This window comes from Pelobates fuscus, chromosome 4 (genome assembly GCF_036172605.1).
Source record: "Pelobates fuscus isolate aPelFus1 chromosome 4, aPelFus1.pri, whole genome shotgun sequence".
Taxonomy (NCBI): Eukaryota; Metazoa; Chordata; class Amphibia; order Anura; family Pelobatidae; genus Pelobates; species Pelobates fuscus.
Window position 1 is genome coordinate 290,917,793 of NC_086320.1, and position 22,275 is coordinate 290,940,067.

A 22,275-nucleotide genomic window follows, 5' to 3' on the forward strand; every position below is an offset into this window, starting at 1 on the left:
GCTGACTTGTGGAAGTTTACTATGAAGCCCAGGGATGAAAGAAGGTCTGTGGCATATCCTGTGTGGTGTATTAGTCTGGACTTGTCGGAGCAGAAAAGCAGGAGGTCGTCCAGATATATGATGCACCGAATTCCTTGTGCCCGAAGGTGAGCGACCACGGGCTTGAGTAGTTTGGTGAAACACCATGGGGCTGAGCTGAGGCCGAAAGGGAGGCATGTGAATTGCCAGGGGCGGCCCTGCCAATGGAATCGCAGGAATTGTCGACAGGCATGGTGGACGGGTACTGAAAAGTATGCGTCCTTTAGGTCCAATCTCGTGAACCAATCTTTGTCCTGTAATAGGTCTCTCAGGAGGTGTATGCCTTCCATTTTGAAGTGCCTGTAAGTAACATATTCGTTGAGTCGTTTTAAGTTGATGACGGGGCGAAAGTCCCCTGTCTTCTTCTTCACCAGGAATATATTGCTGAAGAAGCCTTGTGGTCCGGAGGCGGGTTCGATTGCGCCTTTCGCTTGTAGGTCTTGTAGTTCTTTGTGAATGAGTTCGGAGTTCTCGGTTGAACATCTGATGGGGTATGGAGCGACCGTCTGTCGTGGTTGGGACGTGAAGTCGATCATATAGCCTTGCACCGTTTGTAGGATCCAGCTGTCTGTGGAAATGGTTCGCCATTCCTGAAAGAAAAGGGAGATGCGACCTGCAATACGATGGGAAAAAGAAGGAATCAATTGGTTGCTTACCTGTGGAAAAGCGAGCTCTGCCACGGGTACGTGGTCCACGTCCTCTGTCTGCTCCTCTGGTGTAAGGGAACTGTTGACGGTACCCCACTTCGGGGTAGAAAGGTTGAGGTCTCGAGTTGCGGGGGCCTGAAGGCCAGAATCGGCTGGCAGCACGGCCCCTTTGGCGGCCAGCCCTTCCAAAAACACCCCTGGTGGGGTTATTTCTAAACACTCTCCTCATGGACGATTGGGCTTTGTTTAGTGAAGTAAAAATATTTACATGTTTGTTTAAGTCTTTGAGGAAAGGATCTCCAAATAGTTTGCCCTGTGCCAAAGGACCTATTTCTTTGGTGCCCAATTCCACCAACTTTCCGTCAATACGGAGTAAAGCTGCTTTGCGCCGCTCAGAAGAAAGGGCAGCATTGGTATTTCCCACAAAGCAAAAGCATCTTTGTGCCCACTCCCGTACATCGTGAGCCCACTCGCGAACCATGGTCGCGTCAAATTGGTCTGCTTTTGTGAGAGCGTCATCTGCCAGGTACATGATCCTGGAAAGTGGCCCCACCAAGTCCAGGAGTTTGTCTTGGACTGCCCTGAAACCTTTTTCCACGCCTTTGCGTGGGTCACGGCCACCGCGGGACATAAAGGTGGTCATCACCTGGTCAAACTCGGGCATCTCCGCTACATGGTCTGGTAGCGAGGGTCTTGGGCATTCGGAACGCAGTCTATTGCGGACAGTCTTGTCCATAGATTTTCGAAGCCAGAGGTGCATAAATTTTGACAAGTGTTCTGGGGGCGTCCAGTCCCCTGATCGTGGGTGCCTTAGATTTCGTGGGTCGAACAGTCTCTGGCCTGATGGATCGAAGATGGCATCTTCGTCCTCTGGCAGGTTAACCGCGGCATCGGTCACTTGGGAGTCCCCCAGTAGTGTGTGTGGAAGTAGACCGGGTTGGGACTCGGATTCAGAGCCCCAAGAGTCTTCCTGTCCGTCTGATACTTCAGCCTGCCACTCGTCTAAAATGGCCAAGGACTTGGACTGCATGTCGTCCTCATCGGAGGAGTAATTAAGTAGTGGGGTCGGAGTAGCGACCGTGGAGGGCTTACGCTTTTTAGCTGGGTTTTTTTCCTTAGTAGGGTTCTGTTTGCCCTTTTCCCCTTTCCAGTGGCGTTTGCCAGTGGAAGGTTCCTGGCTCTTATGTGGTTCCGAATCCTCGGAATCTGAATCGTGTCGGGATTGGTGGGTTTTTGGTGGCATTCTCTTTTCGGTAGTAGAGGCCATCATTTTGGAGAGGGCTTTCTCCATGGAGGCTGCTATTGCCTCGTTTATCATAGTCTGGAAGTCTGCTGTATTTTGAGAAGCTTCCATGTTTTATTACTAGCAGATAATATATATGGCACAGGGCGAAATAATTATATAGTAGCTATAGAGGTCAGTGCAGCTGTACGTATTTTTATATAGGTAACACTTGGCTGACCCCAGCAGGGTGCAGTGGTGTCCCAACAGATATAATCACAAAATTATAGTGTGATAATAACCCCAGCAGGGTCTGTGGTGTATTGAAAAAAATGATCCTAGCAGGATCTAAGGATATATATATACAGGTAAGTGTATCACAGGTGAATAGTAAAAAATATATTGTAATGCACTGATAGTGATAATAAAGGAGGCTTTTGGAAGCCAAAACACCACACCAATTGGGCTTTTCAATGAGCTGGGCTTCACCCAGAGAAAAACAGAGGTGGCCACAGGGCGACCTCCAGATAAGCAGCAGTTTAAATGGAGCAGCACTCCAGACAGGCACAGTCAAAAGTTTCCTGGTGCCTGTGTACAGCAATGAGTAAATTAACAGACTGACCTCAAACTAAGTGCAGGTAATTAACCGCCGGTCTCCTGAGCGTGTCCCTCGCGGCACCGAGAAAAAACAAGATGGCGGCCGCAATCTCGCGAGACGCGAGATTGCAAATGGCCGACGCGCGAGTGAGGAGACGAGCGTGAGGAAAGCCGCGAGAGCGGCAAAGAGGGTAGAACAGCCGTATGTATGCGGCGTTAGAAGGTAGGGTAGGGAAGAAAGACCTCGGCGGGTCCGCCCGCGGGCGGCAAGTGGAGAGAAAAATTATATACCGAGTAGATGGAAATAAAGTAAAGGAAAAAGTATATTTAAAGACAGTACACTGTACAAACGATAGATAGGAAAATAATTCAGTACACAATAAAGATATATATATATATATATATATATAAATGAATATAAAATAAACAGATGTAAAAATACAACACAGTAAAAATAATAGTCAAATATATATATTAGGGAAGAGCCCAAAACTCTGACCTGTCTGCGATGGAGCAGTAAAGAAAGAAGGGCAGGAGCCTATTTTCTGGGAAACCTAACCCTCTTTTGCATTTTGATTGGTTAAAACGTTTTACTTTCTTTACTGCTATGGAGTTTTAGTAAAGAGAGATATGCAAAATAGGAAGCCTCCTGTCATGTGATAAAATTGTATTTATTTCACCTTTGTTACTATATTATTCATTTACTATAACAATGCTACCATTTTTACCTATAACTTAATACTGTAATATTTTGTACTTGTAGCTACATGTAGTTATTAATATTTTGGCTGACATAATTTGATTGGCAAATATTTCAACTGTATACACAAAATGTTTGCTTAGCTCTACCACCCCCCTCACCCTTGCAGAGATTTTCAAATAAAATGTAACTTTTATTCAATCCATTTAAAAAGTCAACGTTTCAGCTCTCACATGGAGCTTTCATCAGGACAAAACATGTTTTGAAATGTTGAAAATGTTGACTTTTTAAATGGAGTGCGGTCATTTCTGCTATGTCTACATGATCCTTGCCAGACCAGCACCGGGCACCACAGGATTACACCAGGAGTGCAAGCCCTCGCTATATATTTTTTAGCTTTAATTAGTATTTACTTTGGTCTAGGTAGGGCAATTCTGCCATGAGCTAAGTCTTTTGACTGTTTAGGGGTTATCCCTCATTCATGTGGGTGTTTTATTTCATGATTATTTATTATCTCCACGAGTTCTAGTTTCTTTATGTAATAACCTAAAAAAATTGTTTCTCTGAGGGGTGAAACATTTACACAAAGGGCAAGGTAACTAGAGCAGAATACAATTTTAAATGAGTATATATTGTCAATTAAGGCGTCAATTTATTTGTGACATGGTGATCAAAGTCAAAAAGAGGTCTGAGAAATATTACATAGTGTATCAATGGTTAAAATGCTATTCTGTCTAGATTATGTTTTGAACTGTAGGTTTTCTTTAGACACATTTATAAATAAACATTATTAAATAACACTTTCTTTGAGAGACTTTCTCACCACTAAATATATGTAGCGTAGGTGTTGATTGCCTAAACACACACTGAAGTATTTGTGGATTCTGGCTTATGGTTTTGTTTAAAAAACACGTTTGCTTTCTGGATTCAGGTTTTTTTGTGCCAATAGAACACCTACAATGGAATGCCCACAACTAGCTGATTCATGCCTGTTTACTTATCTATAGTTATAAATGCTTTTAGCCGGTATGTTAATAATTCTACCTTTTTTACTTTAAGGAAAATAAGGTAAAAATGTGTTTCATTAAAAAAAAAAAATTGAAATCCTATATTGCAGAATGTTCTCAGTTTACTAAAAGCCTGCTTTTCTTCTTCGTCCTTTCCTAGCTGCTAGAGTGCAGCCAAGAAGTTTGAACTACAAAATGTGATGAGTAAGACAAAGGAAAGACCACCATATGCAGTTTATACAGGACAATGATAAATTATAGAATAGAACCCTGGTAGAGGAATTTGGTTTTATTCAGAATGAAGACCAGGGTGTTAGGACAAGTGGAGGTAAGTGTTTCATGTGTGAAATTTCATCTGATTTGCTGGAATTGTTTTATATCAATTACAGCCCTGGATTGTTCAGTCACCATATAACAATGGAAATGGAAACATTGATCTGGCAAACTTAGATAATGGCAATTCATGATTAATGTCAGTGAAAATGAGTTTGTCTTAATTTTACCTGAGCAAGAACATCAACTCCATTCATTTGGTGAAGAGTACCCTAAAATAAACGAGATAGAGAATAAAATAGAAATAATAATGAATGCATTATGATTTTAAACATATGTGTAGGAAAAGAGGAGGGAGCCTCAATAGTAATCCCATATTCTTTAAAATGATGTTTATTTACAAGTAGTCTACAAAACCATTTCAGGAGGGAGTGGAAGGCTAGATTCCTATATGAATATGAAGTACTTGTAAATGCCTTTTCAGTGGCTATAAATTAAAAAAAAAAAAACAACAACATTTTTTTCTACTCACTTGAAAGGGGGATTGTTATTATAATGTGTTCTCTGGAATAGGGGAAAGGTTCTATTATAAAAGTTACACTATAAATGTCAGTAATATGTTATGAAGCTAATTTTTGGCATTTCTCTCCACAGAAAAACATTGGAGCTTGAAGTTGCCAACAATGTTCTCATAAAGTCATTCTTATCTCTCCAGATCAGTGGTCATAAAACTTACCTAGGGTATGTGGCATTTGGGGCAGAGTTGCCCATTAGAACACCTCTGAAATTGTTACATTTAAAGAGGCACTCTAAGCACGGTTGTCACTGCAGTTTGTTCTCTGATTGTGTCTCCCTCCTCCTGACTTTTGCTTGTATCTCCCTCCACTTGAGTACCTCACCCCTATGTTTCTACCACTTGGGTCCCCCACTCCACTCCCCCCCCCCCCCCCCCCTGCCTGTCCACTTCTCCTTGTGTATAGGAGACAGACAAAAACTCTCCTATCCCTTCCTGAGATATCTGCAGATGATTTAATGCAACCCCACTTGGTTCATTAATAATTCTAAGTTCATTAATAAGTGGGGACTCCGCATTGTTCTTTCATACAACCTGACAGCTTTAAACAAGTCCTCAAACAGCATTTATATTCCAGTTGTCATTGCAGTTTCAGACCTCTCAACGATATCAGTTTCATCTGGAAAGTCCCTATTATAGTCCTATCCCACCTCTGCAATTTTGTTTCCTGGTGTCTCATATCCTGGGACATCTTTAGACATGCTCGCACTATGCGGATGACGTTTGGAGCATGCAGAGAGTACATCAGCAAAGCTCTCTGCAAGGTCTACTGTGGTGGGGTTCAGTCATGGAGGCTATCAGTCTGGTGCGCATGATGCCAGGATGACATGCCATTTAGAGTCAGATCTACCCATTATGGATATTGCCAGTTAAAGCACCAGCGTCACACATAACTTTCTCCTATGGTTTCCCCTTCTCTTCCTCTCTCAGAATCTGTTCTTCTTTTCTTTATTTCGAATCTAGTTTTCTTTAAAACATATGACAAAGTGGGATAATTTTATCCTACTCTTGACTTTCTTTCACCAAAGGATGAGTTTAAGTCAGCTGCATTTCCTTGACACAGGAATGGAGCATAGACAGGGCACATTTGACAATTTGTTTTGTTGATCGTCAAAATATGTAGAGCCAAATAGCCAATTCATCAATTTGAACAAACATATATATAACTCAGAAACAATACATAGTAAGATTTAGATATGTTTATTGAACACACCTGATAAAATGGATCACGCATTAATAACCTCAGACAGATTAGCACACGCAGCAAGTGAATTGATGGTGCTCTGGAAACCCATGCACTATTAAAAATAAACAAATAAGAAGACATTCAACATAAAATTGTCCACAAATTAGTTTATGTCTTATTTCCATTCCAAATGTTTTTAAGTTGAAAAATGAAGGAAATATAAATGTCGAACAAGTAAACATTAATGCAGTTACAGACAAATAGTCTGCTACTTATAGTTCTTAAGAATTTAACAATGTTATAGAAAAACAGATGGCTACATTTTATGTGTAGATGCAATAATAATGTAATATTAGATTGAAGGAATTAAATCAGATTGGTCATGTTTTGCATGTTATATAAAAAATGCCTTCTCCTAATTCCATATATATGTTTTGTTTATTTATGTATTACGCCCTAATTCAAGTATTAGAATATGAGCTATTTAAAGTCATGGGAATTGCTCCCTGGGTGTTAATTGGCTTCCCTTGCTTTGTAATGTAACAAAGGGGAATTAATTCCGATATCGTATTTGTGTTTAAGGTACCTTTCTCAAAGCACTACAATGGGTATTAGGACATTTTTTAACCATTCAGTTTTTTTGTCACGCACATTAAACACTGTACGGGTTATTTAAGAAAGTATGAATTGTCCGGAAATCAAAGTGAATTCATAGTGAATTTCAAATTCAAGGCCATAATTATCCAAGTCAACTACACTTCCACTTCAGCTAATTTGGTCTAAAATGTGAAATTCACATGGAATTGACTTTGAAGAATCTTAAGTTTCTCCCTGTGTGAAGACACTAGAATAAATGTATTTTTGTTGAATTCCTGAGGGAGTATGGAGGTGTAGACTGCTACTTACTTTCGATGTGCATCTTTGTACATCTCTACCTTGCTTCTTAATGTAACTGAGTTCCGTTAATTTATGTGTAGTCAGATGTACAAAGGATTAAGGTTTAGAGTAAACCAATATAGTAGTTGGCTCTTTGTAGCCTTTTTAATCTTGAATAGTCCCTGCTTATACACAATAATAAATGAACCCTTGACACAAAAACAAACCTAACATGAATTAGGAGAATTGTATTAAAAACCAAAACATAACCATGACAGAGAGGTTTGTTTGTTTTTTAAAAAAATATGTGTTTATTAAAGTTTTCATGTGTATAAAACACATATACAGGAAAGATACAATCTATTAAACATATATACAAGAAAGATACAATATGAGCGGAATTACTTTGATAGAGATATTTTAAGTGAAAAACAGGGGAGGAAACAGCACATGTAATTAGTAATTTTCGGGGGAAAAATAAAAAGACTGCTCTAGCAATCAAGTTAGACCCACCTCTAAAATAGGATCAGCTTATTTTTTGTAAATGCAAACTCAGCCTTAGGGTGTTTTTTTTTATTCTCTGCTTAAACACATCAGCCACTAGTTTGTCATATTCATTACCCTGGGAATAAAAAAGGTCTATTTTCATAAGAAGAGAGCATTGAGCTCCCTGGTTAAATAAGGTAATTCTGTGGGTCGTAAGTCGGCATAAAGTTTCAGAGTCTATGTTGGTTATTGAATGAAGCCAATTAGGCGTATTGTCTTCTTTGGCTCTTTAGATTGTAAACCTTCACAATAGCTTTAGATATTATCCTGCTTTCTATACATTGATTGGTATGTAGAGCCTAGTTGACAGATAAGCACTGCAGGTGAGAAACTCTCATTGGGTAAAAAAACTATCCATCTTATTGTCAAGTACTTTATAACAGTCTGTATTGTAATCCCGTCTTCATAGGTAGTCACCAGTATTAATGTTACTAAAAATAGACTAAAACTAAAACAATTCAGATGGCTAAAATACGACTAAAACTAAATTGAAATTTGTCACCAAAATTAACACTGGCAGGTAAGACACATGGGGGAGGGAGAAAAGGAGACACATGGGTGGCTGAGGGATTGAAACACATGGGGGACTGGGGGATTGAGACACATGAGGATGGCTGGGGGAATGAGATACATGGGGGGGCTGGGAGAATGAGGAACTTGAGGGGGCTCGGCGAATGAGACACATGAAGGGTCTGGGGGAATGAGACACATGGAGGGCTGGAAGGATGAGGCACATGGAGGGCCAGGAGAATGAGACAAGGAGGGGCTTGGGGTTATGAAACACAGGGAGAGATTGGGGGGGAATAAGACATGTGGAGGGGCTGGGGGAGGAATTGAGATACATGGGCAGCTGTGGGAATGAGACACATGGTGGAGGTAAGATGCATGAGGGGGCTGTAAGGGACACACAAAGTGACATACAGGGGCTGTGGGAGATAGAGACAAGGTGCTGAGGGGAAGAGACCCACAAATGGGGCTATGGAGAGAAAGAGGGGTTGAGGAAGGGGCAAAAGAGACAGACAGGGACTTGGGGAGGAGACACCAAGAGGGGCTGGGGACACACAAAGAGATACAGAGGGGCTGGGAAAGAGGCAAAAAAGACAGATAGTGGCTTTAACTAAACCTGTTTAGCTTTTAGTTGTGTCAACTAAAATCTACTGGAGATTTAGTTGAATAAAATCTACTGGAGATTTAGTTAACTAAAGCAATTCAGATGACTAAAATAGAACTAAAACTAAAATAGCTTTTTCGTCAAAAGACTATGACTAAAACTAAATTTAAACGTGCCGTCAAAATTAACACTGGTAGGCACCCAATGTAATTGAAATTCTAACAAAGAAACAATTAAACTGAAGTTCCGCACTGAAGAATATTCCAACCAAAAAGTACATATATATTGGGAATAATCTTGGAGAGCTCCAATCACTTTAAACAAGGGTAAATTCAACTCCAATCTTGTTCATAATAGATCACCACAAGATGAGATAAATGAAGGAAGAAGATGGAGGAAAAAGACAAGAGAAACAGAGAAGAGAAGAGAGAGAATGGGAACAGAGAGGATTGTAATTGGTTTGTTAGAAGCATTCATAAACATTTATGTTTAAGAATTAGGTACATATATACCTCTGTAGTGGTTTGATGGTAGGAGTACCTTGGTGCCATTCTCCGGTAATGGGGCAATTTGTTTTACAGTAGTTTGCCTGCTTACTTGGGTCCCTACTGGGCATCCAGTCTCCTCTCAAGCAGATTTACAACATCCCGCTTCTGCAGCGCTACATAAGGTGAATGCCTATCTTGACGCTCATTTATAGGTCGAAAGCATCTGATTGTACAGCCAATTAATGCAACTATGTGCTTAGAAATATGCACAAAATTGACATTAGCCAGCCAAGAACTCTTGTTCCAAGGTCCTCTTGTATCAGGTCCTTAATGATAAAATGTATATAGGCCAAAATCAGAATGGATGTACCCTTGGACTTTACCTCTTCATAGTTACTATAAAAGAAGTAGGATGAAGTAAGGGCAGTGTTTACCCTAAAGTGGGATTTGTGGATAAAAAAAACACACATTATCTCATGAACGAGTTATGTAATTGTCCATCAAGAACATCTTTTCAGGAGTATTCAGGCCCCACACATTAAGGGGGATATCTTATGACTAGATATAGATAAATTGAAATCAGTGGTGGATTAAAGGCCTCATGGGCAATGATGTGAAGGTTTGATGGGTCTAAGTTTATTAAAGGAACACTCCAAATGCTTTAACCATTAAAAAGCACTATATTGATTATGGTGCCAGAAGTGCCCTGCTCCTTCCCCCCTTCCCCCCAATAGTTTTAGAACTGTTTGACATCTTAGCTGGGGTCCCCCAGGCACTGCTCCATAACTCCATTACCTCAGTGAGAGACCTAGAAACTCTTGCTTAGGAGCTTAAGTTAGCTCTCCAGAGTTGAGCAGGGCCAGCACATTGCCTGAGAATGCGAGCTGATAGCTTTCAGTTAATGACTACATAAATAAACTAATAGTTTGCTTGCATTAGGCTGTCGCTGGAATCCAGACGCACCCTTCATCTTTCCAGCCTTGTGATTAAGAACTTTTCTGGGAAACTCCCACCCTACCTGAACACAATGCTTTCCCCGGCTGTTCCCACTTCCTATAACCTCCGATCCAGTACCAACACTTTACTTAGTCTACCTCAATATAAAAAGAAAGCAGCCCGATCCTCCTTCTCCTAAAGAGCACCACAATTGTGGAACGACCTCCCGCACAATTTAAAATCTTCCCCAAGCCTAAAGTCCTTTAAGAGATCCCTTTCTACATACCTCAAAACAGAATGCACCTGTCATGGTTGATTATATATTTCCTACCTGTTCTATGTTCAATTTTGTATTTATTGTGTATTAATATTGTTTTTGTATTTTATTGTACCCTATTTGTAACAATGCAATGATTTGTTGACCCAGGACATACTTGAAAACGAGAGAAAACTCAATGTATCTTTCCTGGTAAAATATTTTATAAATAAATAATTAAATTAGTTGTCAACATGTAGAACACTAAAATTTAAGAATAAATAATAATGAAAATGCCATTCAAGGGTGCTCAAGACTCATCAAGAAAGGGGGGGGATCAGAAGTGATAGTACTCCCTTGTATTCTATACAGAGGTTCCCAGTCAAATACCCTGGAACAGAGAGAGGAATGAACAATGATTTTCAAACTTCACTCATGGTCAGCAATACATACAGGAGAAGTGTATGTGTGTGACATGAAAAATTCCAACCTAGCTCTCACATGTGGTTAAAAAAACAAAATAAATTAAAAGACGCTGTCTCAAAAGGTGCCATCCATCACATATATAATCTAACATGTCTCCTCCATTAGACTGGACTCAAATCATATATTTCCGTTTTTGTGGGGGGTTGTGTTTTTTTTTTAGACATGTGCAATTCGTTTCGGTCCGAATTGAAATTCGGCCGAATTTCAGGTAATTCGGACATTCGGGTGCTTCCGAATGTCCGAATAGTTGAATTGCCGAAGTGCCGAATTGCCGAAGACCTGAATTGCCGAAATTACCGAATTTCCGAAGTGCCGCATTGCTGAAGTGCCGAAGTTCCGAGGTGTCAAAGTGACGAAGTTCCGAAGCACAGTATTGCCTAAGTACTAATATACTTACCCAGTGAAAGAAGAAGAATGTTACACTGTATACAATTTTAAATAAAAAGTATACAAACATAGCCAGGATTCAGCTGTAAGCGTTTGCAACATTTACAATAATCAAGTAACATACATTCATATAAAATGTAAGTTACTTGGCCAGTCAATGTAATGACAGGAATGAATAAGTAGATAACTCCATAATTCCCACTGTATTAGGAAGCTATCTACTAAAAGGCTGAAATACCTAAATTGGTCTTTCAGACAAATTTACTAATACTAAGTAAAGATTACTTAGTATTAGTAAATTATGCCCCTACTCGCTATACCGCGAGTAGGGGCATGTCTATTAAACAGTGAGCAGACTATGGCTGCTAGCTGTAAAAAAAATAAAAAAATAAGGTCCCCCCTCCTGAGCCCCCACCCGTGACGTGCGAGTGGGGGCTTTTAAACTAAAGGGGGACCTATTTCCCCCCCCCCTGCCCCCACCCCTGAGTGGCGGGTGGGGGCCCTAAAGTTAAAAAAGGGGGGAGGACCTATTGTTCTCCCCATCGGCCCCCACCCCTGAGCGGTGGTTGGGGGCCCTAAATAAAAATTGGGGGGGACCTAATGTCTTCCCCCCTGGCCCCCACCCCTGAGCGGTGGGTGGGGGCCCTAAACAAGAATAAGGGGGGACCTAATGTCCTCCCCCCCTGCCCTCACCCCTGAGCAGTGGGTGGGGGCCCTAAATACAATTTTTTTTTGGGGGGAATTAATGTCCTCCCCCCTGGCCCCCACCCCTGAGTGGTGGGTGGGGACCCTAAACTAGAATAAGGGGGGAACATAATGTCCTCGCCCTGGCCCCCACCCCTGAGCGGTGGGTGGGAGCCCTAAATACAATTTTTTTTGGGGGGGACATAATGTCCTCCCCCCTGGCCCCCACCCCTGAGTGGTGGGTGGGGACCCTAAACTAGAATAAGGGGGGGAACCTAATGTCCTCCCCCTTGCCCCCACCCCTGAGCGGTGGGTGGGGGCCCTAAACAAAAAGAAGTGGGGGGGGGTAATGTCCTCCCTCCTGGCCCCCACCCCTGAGCAGTGGATGGGGGCCCTAAATACATATTTAACCCCCCTCCCCCAGATGACTAGGGGTCCCCAAACCCCTAGTCACCCCCTCCCCAAAAAAATAAACTCCTACCTACCTCCCTCACCCTAAAAATAATGAGGGGGGACCTTTAACTAAATACCTGTAAAAATAAAAATAAACTTACCATTTAATGTTTTCTTTCTTCTAAAATCTTATTTTTTCATCCCCAAAAAAGGCCAAATAAAAATCCATAATAACCGATGCAATTTAAAAAAAAAAAAAAAAACGAGCACAAAAAAAAATTCCATCTTCACCCAGCGAGGGCTCCGCGCAGACTGAGCTCTGCAGGGCGGGGGAAGGCTTATAAAGCCTTGCCCCGCCCTGCAATTAGTCTCAGAGCACTCTGATTGGTGGGTTTAAGCCATCCAATCAGAGTGCTCTGACAGGTAAATGAAGAGACTGACAGGTAAGTCTCTACATTTACCTGTCACAGCACTCTGATTCGTTGGTTTGAAATCCACCAATCAGAGTGCTCTGTGTCATTTTATACAGCGTGGGAAAGTTCTTTGGAATTTTCCCACGCTATGTAATTTGACTCATAACTCTCTGATTGGTTACTTAATCCACCAATCAGAGAGTTATGAGCAAATTACACAGCGTGGGAAAATTCCAAAGAACTTTCCCACGCTCTGTAAAATGACACAGAGCACTCTGATTGGTGGATTTCAAACCAACCAATCAGAGTGCTGTGACAGGTAAAGGTAGATACTTACCTGTCAGTCTCTTCATTTACCTGTCAGAGCACTCTGATTGGATGGCTTAAACCCACCAATCAGAGTGCTCTGAGCCTAATTGCAGGGCGGGGCAAGGCTTTATAAGCCTTCCCCCGCCCTGCAGAGCTCAGTCTGCGCTGAGCCCTCCATGGGTGAAGATGGATTATTATTTTTTTTGCGCTCGTTTTTTTTTTTTTTTTTTTTTATTGCGTCGGTTATTATGGATATTTATTTGCCCTTTTTTGGGGCTGAAAAAATAAGATTTTAGAAGAAAGAAAACATTAAATGGTAAGTTTATTTTTACAGGTACTTAGTTAAATGGTCCCCCCCTCATTATTTTTAGGGTGAGGGGGGTAGGTAGGAGTTTATTTTTGGGGGGAAGGGGTGACTAGGGGTTTGGGGACCCCTAGTCACCTGGGGGGAGGGGGGTTAAATTTTCATTTAGGGCCCCCACCCACCGCTCAGGGGTGGGGGCCAGGGAGAGGACAATAGGACCCCTCCAATTTGTATTTAGGGCCCCCACCCACCGCTCAGGGGTGGGGGCCAAGGGGGAGGACATTAGGTCCCCCCATTTGTATTTAGGGCCCCCACCCGCCGCTCAGGGGAGAGGCCAGGGGGGAGGACAATAGGTCCCCCCCTTATTCTTGTTTAGGGCCCCCACCCACCACTCAGGTGTGGGGGCCAGGGGGAGGACATTAGGTCCCCCCCAATTAATATTTAGGGCCCCCACCCGCCGCTCAGGAGTGGGGGAGGACATTAGGTCCCCCCTTATTCTTATTTAGGGCCCCCACCCACCGCTCAGGGGTGGGGGCCAGGGGGGAGGACAATAGGTTCCCCCCCACCCAATTTTTATTTAGGGCCCCACCCGCTCAGGGAGGGGGGACCCTTCTTTATTTTTTTTATTTTTTTTTAACAGTGAGCAGCCACAGGCTGCTCACTGTTTACTAGACATGCCCTTACTCGCGGTATAGCGATTAGGGGCATAATTTACTAATACTAAGTAATCTTTACTTAGTATTAGTAAATTTAGCTGAAAGACCAATTTAGGTATTTCAGCCTTTTGGTAGATAGCTCCCTAATACCGTGGGAATTAGGGAGTTATCTACCAAGCGGCTGCAACAAAAGTCCCAAAATGCCAGAGTTCCGAAGTTGCCGAAGTTCCGAAGTTGCCGAAGTTCCGAAGTACCGAAGCCGAAGTGCCGAAGTTGCCGAAGTTCCGAAGTGTCTTAAATCCGAAGTGCCGAAGTGTTCAAGTGCCGAATTCCTGAATTGATCAAGTCCCGAATTTCGGAATGCCGAACCGAAACGAATATTTTCCCCATGCACATGCCTAGTTTTTTTGACTGGTATAAAGACATTAATACCAGAAAGGTCATTTGTATCTTTTAATATGCAATGCACACTCTACACAAAATTATTTAGTATAGCTACTATGTGGAATTACACTCTATACCTAAGCAAATCTAATATATCTCCATTATGGTCAAGAAAGTGTATGGCTTTAGAAAAGGTTTTAGTTGCGTATTAGTTTTGTTTAGTTTTTTTGCATTTTTGGCATACTTTCATCTTGTAGATAGAGATATTTGTTCATTCTTCAATAATATGTGACTGTGTGCCACAATACTGACAGTGACCCAGCTGATTCCACATGGGAAACAGAGTGAGCGGAATCTCTGCGTGGGATATCATACTGTTTGTGTCTACAGTTATTAATGGATAATCTGGGAATACCGCCAACATTGATGATAAAATAGCTCAGATTTAGAATAAAATGAAAGACAGTTTTTGCACTCATTTAAAAAGAATGTCTAGAATGTCTAGAATTTCAACACTTTAGAAACAAAGTAATTTTGAAAGTCAGTAGAGTAAATATTAAAAAATGTCAGAATGTATAATGAAGAATTAAATTGCACCTGTCATGATATACATGTCATGGTTACACTTTATAGAGAATAAAATGTAATCTCTTCACTGAACTAGCCAAATAACAAACACATATATATACAAACAATATTTTTTATCTTCTTAGTCATCACAGCTCTGATGTCTACAGGCTGCTAGGCATCCTGTCACACCTTACTCCAGTTTATTTAGCAGAATCCCGATAGTCTTAGTGTAAACCCAGGCATCCCAACCAACCCAGTCCTGATTTTAAGATTCTGTCCCATTGTCCTGACTTTTGTAAACACCAGGGAACTTTCCCCAACAGGTTTTGTGCAAATGCATCATTAGAAGCATGAGAACTATATTCAGGCATGTGAAATAGTGCTCTCTGCAGGGTCTGCCCTTAGTGGGCTGGCCTTAGGTGATAAGCAAGCAAAGTGGTGTGCACTCGCAATTGCATCACTGTCCCGCTCCCTGTATTCCTCCCACTGGCGTCCTGATTACTTACACTTAACAATTTTCTGTTACTATGGGAATATTTTTGGTGTGGATCAGTTGTGTTGTGAGTTAGTATCAGGCAGGTACGTGTATCTTTCTAGCTACACATTTGCTGAAAATTCTGATATCATATGTGATATCTGACTAAAGGGAAAATGTGATTTAACAGTATTACCAAGTTGCATGCAATCTCCAAATAGTTTCACACTGTATGTCATGTTAGTATAAACTATGTAATATGTATACATGTTTAGCTGTTTACTTACATCGTCATATAAAAATAGGTATTTATACATAATATACTACAGTGCATTAAAAAGAACACAAAAGCATACCTTCCCTATCGTCCCTATTAGGGAGGGGGGGGGGGGAGCCAAAGCCTAACGTGTCCTTACTCATACGCATAAGTTACATACACCTATAGATGTACCTATAAATACATAGACACCTTAAAGAGACAGTCTCAAAATTGTATACAATCTAAAAAGAAAAATATATTTACACAGGAATAAAAGGATATAAATACACAAAGGTATATACAGTTGCAATAAAAAGTATGTGAACCCTTTGGAATGATATGGATTTCTGCACAAATTGGTCATAAAATGTGATCTGATCATCATCTAAGTCACAACAATAGACAATCACAGTCTGCTTAAACTAATAACACACAAAGAATGAAATGTTGCCATGTTTTTATTGAACACACCATGTAAACATTCACAGTGCAGGTGGAAAAAGTATGTGAACCCCTAGACTAATGACATCTCCAAGAGCTAACTGGAGTGAAATGTCAGCCAACTGGAGTCCAATCAATGAGATGCGATTGGAGGTGTTGGTTACAGCTGCCCTGCTCTATAAAAAACACACACCAGTTCTGGGTTTGCTTTTCACAAGAAGCATTGCCTGATGTGAATGATGCCTCGCACAAAAGAGCTCTCAGAAGACATATGATTAAGAATTGTTGACTTGCATAAAGCTGGAAAGGGTTATAAAAGTATCTCCAAAAGCCTTGCTGTTCATCAGTCCACTGTAAGACAAATTGTCTATTACTCTCTATGGCTACTCTCCCTAGGAGTGGCCATCCTGTAAAGATGACTGCCCCATATGCAACAAACCGATACCTTTCTATCATGGACAGCATTTGTTTTTTCACCAATTTGAGCTACAGTAGCTCTTCTGTGTTATTGTACCACAGAGGCTAGCAGTTGATCCCCACATGTATCAATGAGCCTTGGGCACCCAGGAGCCTGACAACAGTCCACAAGTTGTCCTACCACTTTTGGTAGGTACCAACCACTGCATACCAGGAAAACACCACAAGACTTCTAGTTCTGTAGATGCTTTGACCTAGTCGTCTAGCCATCAACATCTGGCCCTTGTCAAAGTTACTCAAATCATTTTGCTTACCCATTCTTTCCTAGTTCCAAAACATGAAATTCAACTGACTGTTCACTTGCTTCCTAATATATCTCACCCCTTGACAGGTGCCATTCTAAAGATATAATCAATGTTATTCACTTCACCTCTCCGTGGTTTTAATGTTGTAGCTGATCAGTGTCTGTGGTTAAAGGATCATGTTGTATACTAAAGGTAGGAATGAGTTTTTCTAATTTTTATATTTAAATATACTAAATTTAAAAATTTATATTTTGAAAACTTGATGAAAGGCTTATTGTTTTCAAAAACAGTTTTGATCAAGGGAACTTTTCCTTATGTTTTTGAGAATATGTATATTACCTTTTATGCGGATCTCTAGGGTGGCACAGTGGTGTTGAGGAGATCTCTACAACCATTTACATTGCTTCTTAGGGGTCGTGGTATCCGCTATATATAGTGCCAATGCCGCACTCTTCAGGTCCTGCATGGGATCTCTTCCTACACAGTTCAAAATCTACAAGGACTGACGGCACTCCCTGAGACCCCTGGCCTCCCACGGGACTCCCTGCAGCAAATTGGGCCGGGACAAGCTACTAAATCGGTCCATAGATGGGATGCAGCAAATATCACCCCATTCATTCCTCAAGAGGCCAAGAATATTTGACATGTTAGGTTTTTTATTAGTTTGCTGGTTTTTTTTCGTATACTTAATATTTTTGTTTTTAATAAAAAGTGTTAATGCATACCCTGCTCTCAGATGGGTTGGTTAAATGGTCAGCTACTTCCTCCGCTTAAAAATCTAGCTATACATGAATATTATGGCTGTAAGAGGCCCTGAGGTGTAATTTTAAGCTTCCTAACTATGGTGTACAAACCAAATTTATGGTCCATTATGTCTGGGAGGCATATTGTCAAATTGTTTGGATTGTTTGAAATTTTACTATTTTACAAACTTTTACTAAATATTTTACCATTATATTATGCACTACGGAATCTGTTGGCGCTATATAAATTGCAATAATAATAATATTATATTAATATTTAGCATGCTAGCTTTCAATTATATGACACACTAGGTGTTTCTTTACATTATATGTCGAGCTTTTTCGTGCCAACACTAGCCTTCTGTTACTATTTTTAGGACCAGCGAATGGCATGCTGATAATTGCACCGCTTTACTATATATACAAAAACTCTCAGTTCATTGGAATTCTTGCTACAGTACATTAGGTTTTATTGCTTGTTTACATACTACTGTTTCTCTCATATGTCAGTGCTTGTACTAAAAATTATTTCTCAAGCCAGTGAATTGAGTATAAATAAAGCGAAAATGTTTTGAAGTGACAGCTGTCCATTAAAAATTTTTTTAGAAAGTGAGTGGGCATTATTCAACAGGGCAAATAATCTTGACAACTGTCATAATTTTCACTTCCTGGTTTTTTTAAAGTTTAAAGAAATCTTTTTTAAAACAATGATTTTTGAAAAGGAGGTATATTGATTGTTTTCACTTGTTTTTTTTTATCTGGCTCAGTCAGACCCAACTGTTAACTAACCAATTGCTGCTCAACCAATTTTGCCTGCTGCTGCAAGTTCACACAGAGGTTTCCCAACAAATTTTATAACAAAATGTTATTGTTATAGGGACACTAGGGTCACCAAAACAACTTAAGCTTAATTAAGTAGTTTTGGTGTATAGATCATGCCCCTGCAGTCTCACTGCTCAATTCTCTACCATTTAGGAGTTATATCACTTTGTTTATGCAGCCCTAGTAACACCTCCCTGCATGTGACTTACACAGCCTTCCTAAACACTTCCTATAAAGAGTCACCTTATGTTTCCACTTCCTTTTTTGTAATCTCTGTTTAAATTAGAAATCTGCATCTCCTGCTCTGTTAATAGCTTACTAGACCTTGCAGGAGCCTTCTGTATGTAATTAAACTTTTTACAGAGCAAGAGATAACAACTTTTAAAGTAAGTTAACATCTGATTGAAAATGAAACCACTTGCTTTCATGCAGGCTATTTCAGTCACAGTCAGTGAGGTGTGGCTAGGGCTGCATAAACAGAAAAAGGTGATTTAAATCCTAAATTGCAGAGTATTGAGCAATACAACTTCAGAGGCATGATCTATATCCCGTAACTGCTTCATTAAGCTGAAGTTGTTTTGCTGACTTTGTTTTGGTGTCTAAGGTGTCCCTTTACGTTTCCAAGTTCTATTTAATGGATGCCCAGAGTTATTTGTCTTCCCAAGTAAGTTTCTACTGTCATGAATGGCAAAGTATTTGGGGATGAAGTACCATTTTATAGTACTTAACTGCCAAGTTTGGCATCCTTACGATGTGCTGAGCCTGCATTTACAAAAAGTTCAGTTCAGAAGAGAAATGGGTCTCTCAAAGAACAGATCACATTTTCTCAATGTTAAGTTTATTTGAAACTAAATGTGTGTATTAAACCAACTATTGATTTAACGTTATTCTCATTTTAATGTTTACTAAGAAATCATTAAACCATCAGCTTTTTACCTGCATGCCAGCCGGTTCTTTATCAGTGCATTGAAGATATCAAGAAACAAGCTGTGCTGTGAATGTTGACAGAAATTTCTTTCATTCTTGTAGTTTACACTAGAAATCAAAGTTTTATGAGTTAAGAATACATAACAGCAGAAATATTGTCATTTTAAATCAGCTTATTCCTGTAATATATAAATTACAGGAATACGTTGATTTGTTCCAGTAAATCAGCTCACTCATCCCGTTTCTTTCTCTTTGTGAGATGCAAACAACGATCGCGTCATACAATTACAATTATTCATGTGACGCCATCATTTTCAGCAGCGTTGTACACTAAGTAAACAACACAAACACTTCTAATAAAACACAATTCACATACTTGAACAGTATGTAACAACACAGTAGGCAAACAACACAAAAAATTCTAACAAAACACATTAACATACTGGAACAGTAGTTGAAGAGGGCCCTGGCCAAATGAGCTTACATTTTAAACAATCTTATGAATGGGGCATGGAAGAATATTAGTTTGTTTTTTTTCATGATGCTGTTCGCATAGTCGGAATTTGGCCAAATGGACAAATGAGCCATTTTTCATTTGAATTGAGATTCTTCCAAAAATTAAGTATAGTTTTTATTGTAAAATATAGGTTAGCCGAGTATTTTTTTCATTTTTAGATATATTTGTTTTATCAAATAGTGACATATGTATATCAAGCATAGTGGTCATGAGTAACAACCAAAATTCTGTCAATCAAAGATAATGTATGTGAGAATGTTTTAAGGGTATGTTATTGTGTCTGAGATGAGTGTGTCTGTTACAGAGTGTGAGTGTGCATGTAAAAGGGGAATATGAGCCATGGGGTGTCACAGTGGAATTTAAATTATGGGGAAGAGTTTTGCTTTCATTTTGCAATATCGGCAAATGAACATCCATTTAAAGGTTAGAAAATGATTGGTGACTCTTTACTAAACAAGATACATTGTATTTTCTATTTATAAATTATAAAGTGATTTGGCTTACCTGAATTTTTCAAGTTCAACAGCTTCGGTTGATTCCTGCCATTGACTCCGGCTTTTGAGTTCATTCGTTTTTCCTAACTTCGACTGAGTATTTGAAGAACTGTTGACTTTTAAGGCTGGAAGCTGTCAATAAAAAGCAATACGCATTCCAAAACACATTTTCTCATATAACACAAAGATACAATAATTATAAAATAATAATATATGTATATAATATTATGGCAATAAATAGAGTATATGATTACAAAGCTGTCCCAAAGTCCATATGGACTGACCAAAGAGTTGTCTTGTGTCTAATCATAAGCATATAGAAGTGTTTTTTGCCTGCTCATACAGGCAGATGCTTGTTGCCAAGAAATATTATATAGATAAAATATATAGAAGCATCTTGAGCCTGGCCAATTTCTGAGATTTGTGACCTGGAATGTAAAATGTAAGCCAAATTAGTAAATAATTTTGTTGCAAACAAAATAGTATAATAGATAGCTAAATAAATGAACACATAACTAGCTATATTTTTTTTATCAAGAAAGTGTATAATCAAGAAGAATATGTTGAGATTTAATGTTTTTTTCATATTTAAAGTTTTTATTTATTTTCAGAAAAAGTAAATTGGGATACAGAATTCAAAAAGGGAAGGGGAAGACAAGACCAATACATCTGTTAGTTCCAAGTACATGGCATGAGCTGAAATGTTGGATACACATATACACAGCATTAGATAACAACATATTTTGGTTATGCGCTCTTACATGTTGGGCTCAACGGGTCCAACTCTCAGACAATAGTGGCCCTATGTATGACTATGTTACGTTAAACCTTCGCTAGATTACAAGCATTGATACATGTTGACTATTTGGTGGGGTTGATGCGTCGCACCTCTCTAAGAGTGTACGGGTTTCCAGGGATGTAGCCCCTGTGTTGGAGTATTAAGTGGCAATTCCGCCTCCAACCCGGTGTCTCGGGAGAGTAGGGTAAGAATGATGGAATAGGTTCGGACCTGTACTATAATTGCCACCAGCTCTTGTGCCATTCGTGCGTTGTCGGGGAAAGGAGATTGGGGGAAGGGGAGGTTTGGTCGGTGTGTTTTATGTAGTATGTGTGTATGGTATTTCGTCTAAGTCATCCTCAGCTAGCAACATTTTTGTGCTCAGCCGGTGCCCTGATATTCAGGTTCGAGGTGAGTGTGGTCTCATACCCATTCTTATTTTCTCATAAGGGGCACGGTCTTCGATTCACCAGTATGTCTTAGGGCTTTAGGTGGCCCATTAGGGCAAACCATGGTTTCCACAGACATTCCATCTGTCTCGTTTTCTCGTATGAGTCTGAGGAAAGCACCTCACATCTGTAGTATTGGTATATCTTATCTATCAGTTCCTTGTTTGAGGGGCAGTAGGTGCTTTTCCAATGTTGAGCGAGGAGGTTTCTCAGAGAGATCAATGGCTACCACTTCTTCATAACATCAACCTTTAGATCAATGTCAAACTAAATGTCACATTTCCTTCTCTTGCTAGAGATGTCTCCAGTGACTGTCATAATACACCTGGTGCATATTTCCATGTTGCAAGGTTTTAATACACAATAGTTGCAACAGGACACAATTGCAATCAATATTAGCACACATTTTTGCCTGAAATTAAATGGTTTAAAGTTTTGCTTCAAATAACATGCATTCCCTGAGGAGGAAAAAAACATATATAAAGTTATAACCTGCATTACTCTTCAAAGTCCTAAACTGGATTCCTGCTCTGCAGAAGACAGTCTCTCTCTATAGATTACCCTC

At 40.0% G+C, this 22,275-nt stretch overlaps 2 protein-coding genes across 2 annotated transcripts in view; both read right to left on the minus strand.

The window, feature by feature from the left end:
* The window catches only part of SLC4A7 (solute carrier family 4 member 7), a 551,990-nt gene that overhangs the window by 340,148 nt on the left and 189,567 nt on the right, over positions 1–22,275 (minus strand). The gene's annotated exons all lie outside the window — the stretch shown is intronic.
* The window catches only part of NEK10 (NIMA related kinase 10), a 194,354-nt gene that overhangs the window by 149,781 nt on the left and 22,298 nt on the right, over positions 1–22,275 (minus strand). Inside the window, exons 4-7 of the mRNA XM_063452208.1 lie at positions 20,494–20,615; positions 19,482–19,580; positions 6,312–6,396; positions 4,755–4,796 (exon numbers count right to left, since the gene is read on the minus strand). Coding sequence (XP_063308278.1) covers positions 4,755–4,796; positions 6,312–6,396; positions 19,482–19,580; positions 20,494–20,615 — 348 coding nt within the window. The remainder of the gene's footprint in view (positions 1–4,754; positions 4,797–6,311; positions 6,397–19,481; positions 19,581–20,493; positions 20,616–22,275) is intronic.